The sequence below is a fragment of the Triticum dicoccoides genome, chromosome 3A, assembly GCF_002162155.2.
Source record: "Triticum dicoccoides isolate Atlit2015 ecotype Zavitan chromosome 3A, WEW_v2.0, whole genome shotgun sequence".
Taxonomy (NCBI): domain Eukaryota; kingdom Viridiplantae; phylum Streptophyta; class Magnoliopsida; order Poales; family Poaceae; genus Triticum; species Triticum dicoccoides.
In genome coordinates this window covers 45,729,514-45,740,412 of record NC_041384.1, presented here as the reverse complement: position 1 = coordinate 45,740,412, position 10,899 = coordinate 45,729,514, and the positions used below count along the sequence as shown (strand labels likewise).

Genomic DNA, 10,899 nt, shown 5'->3' with positions numbered 1-10,899 from the left:
TTATGAACCCAATCCTCGGAATATATGCACATGCAGAATATATACTGCTATTATCATGTTTCAAAGAAAGGAATAGTCAAGGGGGATGTGTATCCTTGTACTGCAAATGTGGGGCTACACAGCATCAACCCAGAGATCACCCACAGGTCAGGATAAACTGAGAAATGCATCCCGAGTTGAGCCACAAAACAGCGAGATTTTGTTACCGCTGTGGAAACTGAGCTCTGATCATCACTAATAATTCAGCCACATGTCAGTCAAGAAAGATCCTCTATCAAGTCTCAGCAAATATACCTTTGTACTGTAAACATGTAAGAATATCTTCTTATTTGCTCACACAGCATCACCCACAAGTACGGATGAAACTGAGAATTTCGTGCTGGAGCGAGCCAGGAGCAGCGAGATTCAGTATTACCGCTGCCGAAAACCGAGCCCTGGTCATCAGCAGGAATAACCAAGGTGCGGGCACAGATTCAGGCAACAGAATCTTAAGTTCCCATTTATGCCGAGAGCGATCCAGGCCATACCTATGTAGTACGACACATACAAGTATGCTAAGATGCCTAGGACAATGATTACAACAGCGATATCGACAGACTCTGCTCATGAGTAGTAGCTGTCCACATTATTATGAACCCAATTCTCGGAATATACAGGGACAGAATATATACTACTATTAGCTTTGCCATGTTTCACAGAAAGGAATAGTCAAGGGGATCACCACCAATGTAGTGATGTAGCACCTGTATAGAAAGAAAGTACAGAGGGGAATTAACAGAGGAGGAAGAGGTAATTTTCCGCCTAAGGGAGACAGACAGACAGATAAGTGCGACTAATGTTCAGTGCCGAAAGAAAATTTCCGATTTTTGATCCATGGCATGATGATAGCTTTGCTGCTATGCTCCGGTGCCTCATGGCATGACACCGGATGACCTAGTAAGAGGCTAAAATGTTTTTTTTCCTGTTCTATTATGATAAAACGAGATCATTGTCGCCAAGATGCGGGGGCCTCATGCAAACCTGAACTTCATGCTCCTCTGGCCCGACCCGGTGCTTCGGTACCATGATCTCCAGTCCAGTGCCGGTCTCGTCGTAATACGCTTCGATCTTGGCGTTCTCTGGGATCCTTGTGGCCAGAGGTATCTCCCTCACAAACTCGCCGGGAGAGCAGTGCTCAGGGGAAGGGTCGGTCAGCTTGAAGGTCCTGTCGTGCCTCTTGATGAAGGGCATGCGGGCGGTGCTCACACATGTTATCTTCACGACGCCATGCGTCAGCGTGTTCCTCCAGGTGACCTTCACGCTGTGTGGATCGGATAAGAGCATGCTCACCATTATCAGGTAGCCTTCATCATCCTCGTATATCGTCTTGGCAGCAGTAACAGGCCCACTTGCGTGCTTTGCCACGCCAGTGAAGTCATGCATCCATGACGGCTCACCGGTGTGTACTTCAACCTCTTGCTCCCTCTCGGAACAGGAATTATTGGCCATTGCACAATCCTCTTCTACGCCATGACCAAAGAAGTCCTTGCGGCGTTTGTGGCACTTTGGTGAAAGGTCCATCCCATCGTCTGATGACGGTGGTGTAGATAGATTCAGACCTGAACCATTCAGTGCCTTCTTGTGATTATTATTATGAGAGGTATGTGGGACGGTCTTTGACGCTGCTGGCTGTGGCCTATCAAGTTCAAAATCAGTGCTTGGAAGATTTCTCCATGACTCAAAGTCACTCGCTTCAGATGGTACTGAGAAATTAAGCTCCCTTCCTGTAAGCTCAGCCCACCTCTTCATGTCAGCCTCAGGAACTGCCGACAAGTTTGGTGAGTTCACAATCTCAATCCCATGAAGGCACTGTGGGTTGGACAGACCACGGTAGTGCTTTCGCTGCATGCGGTGTGACCTCGAAAAGCCCTTGTCCGCACTGAACGGAAAAGATGGCTCCCCGTGCTTGGAATGCCCATTCATGAAACTCCGGAGCTGCATCTTCCCAAGGGCATTGTCAGGCCGGTCCTTAAAAACCCACATGTACAGGTTCTCCATGTCATGCTGCACCAGGAAGACATCAAGACGGAGATCGGACTTGTCAAAGCCGGTGATGCTCCCAGATGCGTCCCGCGTCACCTTCTCCTTTGCCTTCTCCACGAGTGCAGGCCTGAAGTAGTGATTGAAGAAGAACCAGGCTCCCCAAATGCTGTCCCCCCTCTTGGCGCACTTCCTCGCGCCGACGCCGACTGCGGCACTGCCATTGCCGCTCGACTTTGGAAGGGTCAGCGCAACCTCAGACTCATGGGTGTGCGTGCCAAGGCCGACATCGAAAATGTCGAACGTGTCAAGGCTCCACAATGCAGGCGGCGGGGAGGGGTCTGCTGACAGCGGGACGTTGATGTCCGGCGGGCCTTGACGCACAGACTCGTGCCGCGGAATGATGAAGAGTTCCCTGTCAGCACTGGCGCCAACCCCGTTGACGGCGCCGCCACCGCCGGATGACTCGGCTGAGGCCGGGTGCGACCCCGCCGGGTCCATGGAGAGGAGGGTGCAGGGATGGCTGTTGCTGTTCTCCATGGAGAGGGAGGTGAGGAGGGGCTCTCCTCCCATGGAGAGCTCCCTCCTCTCCTTGTCCTTGGTCCTGCCTATCCTTGCCTGCTCTTTTTCTCCTGCCTCCTGCTGCACCTCCTCCTACCACTGCCTCTCCTCCCCTGACGCCCCAATCATGGCACGGGTTTCTCACGGGGCTGCCCCATAAAAGGCGAGTCTTTCTGCCCACCAATCCACAGATCGAGATTTGCGACGAGGGTTCCTTCCTTGCTTGGAAACAAGTTCGAGATCTTCGAGCTGATGAGGCCAATCCGGCGCCGCAGACCTGCGAATTGATTGACGGGGAACAAAAGTTACTTCTCACAATCGTCAAATGAACGAACGCCATTAACAGCATGCGAATTAGTACTGAAATCTTGAGCCCTCTTTCTGTTCTAAGCAAAGCCGATTTCTCCGTAGATACCTACAGGTTCAACAAAATTTCACCCGGAGGAACCAATCTGCTCTCGAATCATGCCGAAGTAAACCTGGCGAATCCCACTAGCACCCCAAGAATCGCCGCCGAGAATGAAAAAGATGAGCCGGAGACCTTGCTCTGATCTGTTCTAACCTTGGGGAGGGGAGAAGGGAGCTCCCGCGAGGCCGCTGTTCCCGTGGAGGAGGCGCTCTCGCAAGGAAGGTGCGCGGGTCGGCGGGGCCGCGGCCTGAGCCCTCGCCGGAGACGCGGGGGTGGGGCGGAAGAGGGGAAGAGGAGGGGAAGAGAGAGGAGAGGGAGAGGGGCGGGCCAGCCAAAGAAGAAGAGGGGTGGGGTGGTCGGTCGAGGCGTGGCGTCAGCGGGTTCGGGTCTCGTCTCGTTGCGGCCTTGCGGGTCGCAGCCTGCAACCGCGTTTTCCCCGTTTATACTTTTTTTTTTGGCATGTAATATAAACTCGATTGAATTTTACTTAAATTTCTCAAAATCTGTTCGAATTTTTTGGAGCCTGTTTCTTTGGGTGATTTCTACCGTGTAAAATTTCTTGCATTGATATTTGTGTCGACATTACCTTAAAAAATGAGCGTGAACCGCTCGCCCGATACATCCGTGCGCAACTTGCAATGATGCATTCACATCGAAACGCCTCAGTTTCCCACGGGGAATCAATGGCAAGGCTGACCGCCGCCGGTCAGCCTTGCCATTGATTCCTTCATCACGGGCGGCGCGTCACGGACGGGCCGGCGCAGCGACGCCTTCCCTTCTGTCACGCGTTCACATGGCCTGGGGCTATATAAACAGAGACTTCCCTCGCCGCTGGCCACACCAGTCGCCGTCCCTCTCTTCTGCTGCCGAGCCCAAACCAGTCGCCATCCCTCCCTTCCGCCGTCGAGCTCTCCCCTTCCCTTCTCTTCCCCTTCTTTCTCCATGTCCGAACGCTTTCCCGACGACGTCGCGGCAGCCAATGGCTTCGACCGCCGCACGCTCCAGGAGTGCGAGTCGTGGCTTCTCTTCGAGGCGAACATCCCGGCGCCGCCGGACATGCGCGTCGGGCCGACGGGGTGGAAGCTCAGCAACGGCGGCGTCCCCATCCCCCTGTGCCCGACGTCGACGCGCGCCCCGGCCTCTTTGCCGCCGAGGTCGACCGCGTGCGGGCATCCCTGTCGGAGGAGCAACGCGCCCTCCCCCAGTACGTCGCCGACAACCACGCCGCCTGGACTCACTATTTCCAGCGGCGACAGGCGCATAGGCTGGCGTCCACGAACGGGGCGGCCTGGGCGGCGGTGGTCGGCGACACAAAGAGCAGTGACGGTCTCCGCGTCTGGTGGGGGGTCCCCGACCGCACCCTGCACGAGGTGATCGCACGCCTCGAGGGCGACAGCAACCCGCCGCTGGCGTACCCTGCCGCGGTGGCCGTGCCGGCCCCTCGACGGAGCGCCGGGCCATGGGTGCCCAGGAGGTTCGCCGCCTCCTCCTCCTCCCATTCTTCCGGCTCGCCGGCGCTCTTCGGCGTCAAGGCAGAGCCCACCGCGGAGACGCCGCTTGGCTGGCGAACACGCAGCGCCGGCATCGTCATCAACGAGGGCGGCCGGCGTGCCACCTCCTCGGCTCCTCCGCGTTTCGTCAAGACGAAGACAGAGCCAGGGCTCGCCGCCGTCAAGCCGGAGCCGGGGCTCCCCGTCGTGAAGACGGAGCCCGTCAAGCAGGAGGCGCTCGACGACGAAGCGGCCCTCAAATGGGCGCGCGACGACTGGGTGCAGACGGAGAGGGAGCGCCAGCGCGCCGTCTTTGCGCGGTTCGAAGCTCGTCGCCGTGGCTGGGACGAGGGAGGCATCGTCGTCCTCGACGACAGCGACGACGACGATGACGCGCCGCCACCGCCTGTCCGCCATAGAGAAGGCCGCCGCTGATGACGAGGACGGCGGCGACGTGGGCGACTTCGCCGCGCTGATCGAGTTCTTCGCCCCGTAGAATATTTTATGAAAAATAATTTATGTAAAACGCCGAACATGAATATCAAGTTTGCCGAATTTTAGCCGAACTATACCGAATTCAGTTTAAAAAAAAACGTGTCTGGGGTGACCCTGGGACGAGCGGCTGGGAACCCACTCGGCCGATTTTTGCGCCGTCTCGCCCCGAGGGGGCGTGTAAAATCGCCGCTTGGGAGGCCAACTGCTGGAGATGCTTTAAGTACCACTTGTTTCTGAGAGGCCAAAGTGGTCGCAATTGTTTAGGGAAGATACTCTGGCTCAAGTGGTAAAACAAATGATTTATAGACTTGATAAGCAAGATTGAGCTGGATGCATGCACACGTTGTTGACCTATGTTTGAGTGTATGGTCAAGCAGATAAAATGTGCATAAACCGAAAATACATAGGAGCACTCGGGGCACACCCTCCTATATTCAAAAATAAGTTAGTAATTTAAAAAAGGTAAAAAAAACCTCGACACATTTTATGGAATCAAGCATGACCAAGTATTGCACTTGTATAAAAAAGATTAAACATGAAATGCCTTTGATTGTATCCAGGGTCAAAGATTTGCCAAAAAACACTAGATACAAGTACTATTCATACTATATTGTCGTCATAATTTTTTTTCTCTAAAGTCAATGAGAATCATTCCTTGGCCAAACTTTTTATACGAGTATAATCCCGGTCATATTTGATTCCAAAAACGTTGTACACTCTTTTTTTTATCAAACATGCAAATGTAAAAGAGAAAAAAATGTTGCACCAAGGGAAAAGGGAAAAGAAAACAACTCACAAGCCAACATGTCACACTTGTGGCTGTTAGGATGATCCAACAACATGTCACACTTCCATTTCATCGCTCATTTCTATTCAGATGAAAACGACACTCCTAGACTTTTTTAGACAGAAAGGGAAATGCAAAAACACAGTAAAGTAAAACACTAACATACAAAATTAACACTATTTCATTTTTGTGAAGTTGTTACAATGTACCATTTATTGCTGAAAAGGATTGAGAATAATTCAAACCGGAGATTACAAGTACGAGATACCAAGCAAGTTTGAAGCTAATGATCAATGAATGACACAAAACACGATTCAAGATTTAAAGAGTACTCCCTCTGTAAATTAATATAAGATCGTTTAGATCACTAAAGTAGTTATCTAAATGATCTTATATTAGTTTACAGAGAGAGTATATTCTAGCATTCTACATTCCATCTGTCTCAACATGATTGGTCAAGAAGCAATTGCAGTATCATGCCGTTTTTGCCGCCGACAAGACCTTCTTCCGCTTAGCCACCATATAACGGAACAAGTATGGAAATCCTGCAAATGCAACCAGATAAAACAAGAGTTATCTTGTTAAATTCCACCCTTTTTAATAAAACATCAACACCATTATGTGCATAATATAGGTGGTACATCTAGGCACTACTATGCACAAAGACACATAATTCAACATCCTTATAACTTCAGCTACGTCTATGAGATTCACCCTCTAAACAATTAAATGGGGGACACTGCGATTTTGGCTTAGGGTTCAATTGCATATTCAAAATTCAAAAGACGTGGAAGGCTCTCATGGGGAGACCCATTGCACTTCACTCTCTTGGTAATTCTACATTGAAATATCCTCATGCAAAAGGGCATGTCTAACACAAGCAGAGTGATCTATTTACATGCATCATGTGGAGTGTCTAGACGTGTCAAAATAGAAGAATTTTCATTGGCAGAGGCTAACCTACACCAAAGTAACCTTTGGCACAACAACCAAGAGTGTAACACAGGTTGACAAAGTTGTTACCAGCTGTATGATAGGGGGTTTAAGAATGCTTCCCACGAAAAAATGGTCCCTTCTTTATAGTTATTCCATATTATATTCTTCTTAATGGAAATGGACCACTATTGATGGTTGCTAAAAAGAAGATAACTTCGGTTGCAAAATGAAGGATAATATCGAGAAGGAGTATTGTACCTGGTATGATTAGAGCTGTGACAAGAGCCAATTCATAGTGGTAGTTGAAGGAGAAATTCCATTTATTAGGCATCATAAAATATTTCCTTGATGTCTGAGGCAAACCTCCAAATATCAGAGCATGTAACAAACAAGACTATTCATCTGAACAACATGGAGCCCTTTCCATCTTTACTTATTAATTTAGGTTACCTTCATAAAAGGCATGGCAACTAAGATCAGGCCAACCTCGCTTACGATGCCGGTAGGATAGAACACCAGAAAGGTGCTATACCTGCAAACAAATAGGCGCACAAACTATAAAGCTAGAGGCCTTAAGAACAATTTATTGAAAATATACTAGATTTGTTTAGAAGTTTGTGTTAAACCATATTTTCCTCTTTTGTCATAACTAGTACCTACCTAAGCTATAGGAGTATGGAAGGTGCAAATTTGAAATATGACTAGTACCTACCTAAGCCATAGGAGCCAGTAAGGTGCAACCCCAAATGTCTCCTTCATACCAAAGAAAAAATATCGAATGACCTGGAGGCAACCAACATGATTTCTGTAACATTATATTTAAAGTGAAGAATATTGCAAATCCTGGTTTTGTTAAGATCAACAAGGGAGCTTATGTTTACATTGAAGAACTTCAAGAATTACTATCAATTTAGATCTCATACTTAATACACCCTTATATATATAACTCATGGTGTCTTGGCCACATGTGTACCTCAGTGATAGACCAGCTTATGATCAATGAAGTTAGAAGAATATGAGACTGCGCCTGCAAGACGGTTAAATGTGCAAAGTGACCATTAAATCACTACTGTTGAGAAACTAAACTAAATTTGTGTTACTAATTATATAAAAAGATCAAAGTCTTGGTAACTATGGACGAGAGGTAGATGATACCTCATGAAAGCTCCACAAGATGCCCCATGTGATGTACAATCTTCCAGTGATTTGTGGGAGAGTTGTCGAGATCGGAGACCTCACAAACCCTATTAATAATTGGACATTCATCACAACAAACAATAAAGTTAGGTGAGAACACCATGCAAGTTCATGAGTTTGCCAGGAGTGCACTATGTATACTCAATTAAATAAACGGTAACTGCAAGAGCAAATGAAATGATACTACTCCCACCATTCTAAATTACTTAAGTTTTGAGTTTCTCTTAAGCCAAACTTCTTTAATTTTACCAGCTCTATAGAAATATATAGCCCAACATCTACAACACCAACTTATTTTATTAGCAAAAACATTTTCATACTAATCGCTATAGGGACGACATTTTCAGTATGATATTTGTACGACACTACTGATCAAGCCATCCGTAGGTCGGACCGGAGTGTAGCACAACGCTGGATTTCACATCGTACAAGGGTTGGATCAACAATTGTCGAACGCGAAGTAGTTTCGAAATATGTTTGATGTCCCATTTTGAAGGACTTTTTAGACAATATCCATTTACCAAAGAGCTTTTTTTTTTTGCGTAGACGTTTACCAAAGAGCTTGCACACACATACGGAAATCCCTTTTGGAGCTTGGGCTCCAGTGAAGCCTCTAAATTCAAATTTGAAATTTCATTAAAATTCATATTTTTATATTTCAAAAAATTCTGAATTTTTTAACAGATATACATGAAGGCATAACACACATGTGTGTAAATTTTCAGTTCAAAATACAATGAAATGAGGACCGTGCAAAAGGACAAATCTAGGGTTGTTTAACACATGATACTATTTATCCTCCTAGGCCATGGATTTGTCTTTTTTGTACAGGTCGCAACTCAAGGTATTTCATCATAAATTTTGGATGCCGATAACGCCCACACGTGTGAGTGTTAAGGGGTCTGTCCACACATTTTGTATGGTGTTTAAGAGGATCAGCCCACACACCTACGTGTGGGCAAAATAAGTAATGCCCACATGCCTCTGTTTTTTTCCTTGTCGTCTCTCTCATATGCCTACGTGTGGGCAAAATAGATAACGCCCACACGCCCGTACGTCAGGCCTCCTACCTCATGGTTCCGCACGCATCGCGTGACAGTCACCATGCGCCTCGCAGTTGCCATGGTCCGGACCCTCTTCCATATTTGTTTAACTGCAGTTGTCATGTCACTGAACTACAGTTGCCATGTCGGACAACTATAGTTGCCATCTCAGGTCAAGTGCCAGATGTCATTTTTGGACAACTGCAGTTGTTGCCATGTATAGTCTGGTTTACTATAATTGCCATGATTTGAGAACTTTAGGGGTTGCCACCTACTAACACTAGGCAGTTGCCATGTATGGTCCGGTTTACTGTAGTTGCCATGATTTGAAAACTTTAGGAGTTGCCACCTACTAACACTAGGCAGTTGCCGTGTAGCGCTACAAAAAGACATGGCAAAATAATATGTTCGGGTAAAGAGAGAGTTACCATATGCTTACAAGTACACTAGGGCAGTTGCCATGTACCCTGCAAAACACATGGCAACTGACATATTCGTGTAAAAGAGAGAGTTGCCATCTGCTTACAAGCACACTAGGGCAGTTGCCATGTACCCTGCAAAATACATGGCAACTGGCAACTTTAGGTGTGGGAGAGGAGACGGACGTGTGGGCGAACTGATAAATGCCCACACACCAACCCCTGTGCGTGAATGAAAACTAACGTGTGGGCGAACTGCTAAATGCCCACACACCAGTCCCTCTGTGTGGTGAAAATGGACGTGTGGACAACCGGATGAATGCACACACACCAGCCCAATCCTACGTGGCACCACAAACATGCCAAGATTCGTGCAACCACAAACAAACGTGGATCCACATGTGTGGGCGAGATGCAAACGCCCACACGTGTGGGCGTTAGTGTTTCCGTAAATTTTTATACACATGTGAGTTACATCCTTACACGCGTGGGCGAGATGCAAACGCCCACACGTGTGGGCGTTAGTGTTTCCGTAAATTTTATACACATGTGAGTTACATCTTTACATACACACATTTTTTTTCAAAAAATTTTGAACCATAAAAGTTTGAATTTGAATTTATCAAAAATAAAGGCCTCCATGATGCTCGGCCACCAAAACGCCTTTCTCCACACACACATACTCCTACATACTTACATTGCACTTGTCCAGATTGACCGATGTTGAGGATATATAACGTGAAAGGCTAGAGAAAGAAGAAACTAGTTACCTAGAATCGAATGCAGAATCTGGGCCACCAGCAACAGAGCGTACCATCGGAATCAAGACGTTCAGTTAGTAACTTGATAATTAAGAAATTATTAAGAAATGAGCTGCTGAGACGAGAGGGACCTCCATGAAGGCTGCGGTCTGCGCGAACTGCAGCGGCCGCTCGACGGCGGCGTAGACGGCCTCGTGGCCGCTCTCCAGCAGCGCCGAGGCCGCGTAGCACATCACCTGCGCCCTGCAAACCAGAGAGATCTTCACGGTCAACGGAGCAAGAAACCAGAGATAGCCACTCCATCATGCACCCATGGCCGTTGCGCTACTTAATTACCATCCGAAGAAGACGACCCAGTTGTAGGCGGAGAGGTAGAGCCGCCGGAGCGCCGTCCCGGACGCGGCGGTCGCCATTAACTGCGGAGAGAGCTGCTGCGGTCGAACTGCTAGGGGGGATTGGTGTCGTTATAATTGCACTGCTTCTCAACTTTGGTTTGGCGTTGATTTAATCGATCGGGCGGACGGAGGCGGTTGGGGAGTAACACGGTTGAGGAACGGTCAGATTCCCATTGCAACTTGCAACGACCGACTTCCCGCCAACTCCATGCATGCATGCATCCATGTGATCCACGTGGTTCGTCGCACCCTGCATGTATGCATATGTATTCTCAAACTAATACTACTTCCTCTATTTCTAAATATTTGTCTTTCTAAATATTTCAACGAGTAACTACATACGGAGCAAAATGAGTGAATCTACATTCTAAAATATGTCTATATACA

The 10,899-nt window shown here is 48.0% G+C and overlaps 2 protein-coding genes across 3 annotated transcripts; both read right to left on the bottom strand.

The window, feature by feature from the left end:
- Positions 1-310: 310 nt before the first annotated feature.
- LOC119266981 lies at positions 311-3,323 on the bottom strand. Of its 2 annotated transcripts, XM_037548267.1 has the most exons (3): positions 3,143-3,323; positions 1,021-2,857; positions 311-743 (listed from the first exon to the last, which is right to left on the bottom strand). In XM_037548267.1, exons 2-3 carry the CDS (start codon positions 2,590-2,592, stop codon positions 693-695), a joined length of 1,623 nt encoding a protein of 540 aa, XP_037404164.1. In that variant the 5' UTR covers positions 2,593-2,857; positions 3,143-3,323; the 3' UTR covers positions 311-692. The 2 variants fall into 2 exon arrangements, with proteins under 2 accessions (XP_037404164.1, XP_037404163.1); XM_037548266.1 differs by lacking the exon at positions 3,143-3,323 and adding an exon at positions 3,000-3,136 and having other exon boundaries at positions 607-2,857.
- Positions 3,324-5,956: 2,633 nt separating this feature from the next.
- Positions 5,957-10,575, bottom strand: LOC119271155 (very-long-chain (3R)-3-hydroxyacyl-CoA dehydratase PASTICCINO 2A-like). Its single transcript, XM_037553083.1, has 9 exons — positions 10,454-10,575; positions 10,249-10,360; positions 10,127-10,145; positions 7,853-7,941; positions 7,671-7,724; positions 7,410-7,480; positions 7,148-7,229; positions 6,956-7,049; positions 5,957-6,306 (listed from the first exon to the last, which is right to left on the bottom strand). Exons 1-9 carry the CDS (start codon positions 10,528-10,530, stop codon positions 6,236-6,238), a joined length of 669 nt encoding a protein of 222 aa, XP_037408980.1. The 5' UTR covers positions 10,531-10,575; the 3' UTR covers positions 5,957-6,235.
- Between the last annotated feature and the right edge of the window lie 324 nt (positions 10,576-10,899).

Excerpts from the sequence above, each read along its gene's own strand:
- LOC119266981 (XM_037548267.1), bottom strand. The coding sequence starts at position 2,592 with ATGGGAGGAGAGCCCCTCCTCACCTCCCTCTCCATGGAGAACAGCAAC. Across the intron at positions 744-1,020 it reads CAGAGGAGCATGAAGTTCAG|GTGCTACATCACTACATTGG; the intron begins GTTTGCATGAGG and ends CTTTCTATACAG.
- LOC119271155 (XM_037553083.1), bottom strand. The coding sequence starts at position 10,530 with ATGGCGACCGCCGCGTCCGGGACGGCGCTCCGGCGGCTCTACCTCTCC. Across the intron at positions 7,725-7,852 it reads TCTTGTGGAGCTTTCATGAG|GCGCAGTCTCATATTCTTCT; the intron begins GTATCATCTACC and ends ACCGTCTTGCAG. Across the intron at positions 7,481-7,670 it reads TAAGCTGGTCTATCACTGAG|GTCATTCGATATTTTTTCTT; the intron begins GTACACATGTGG and ends GGTTGCCTCCAG.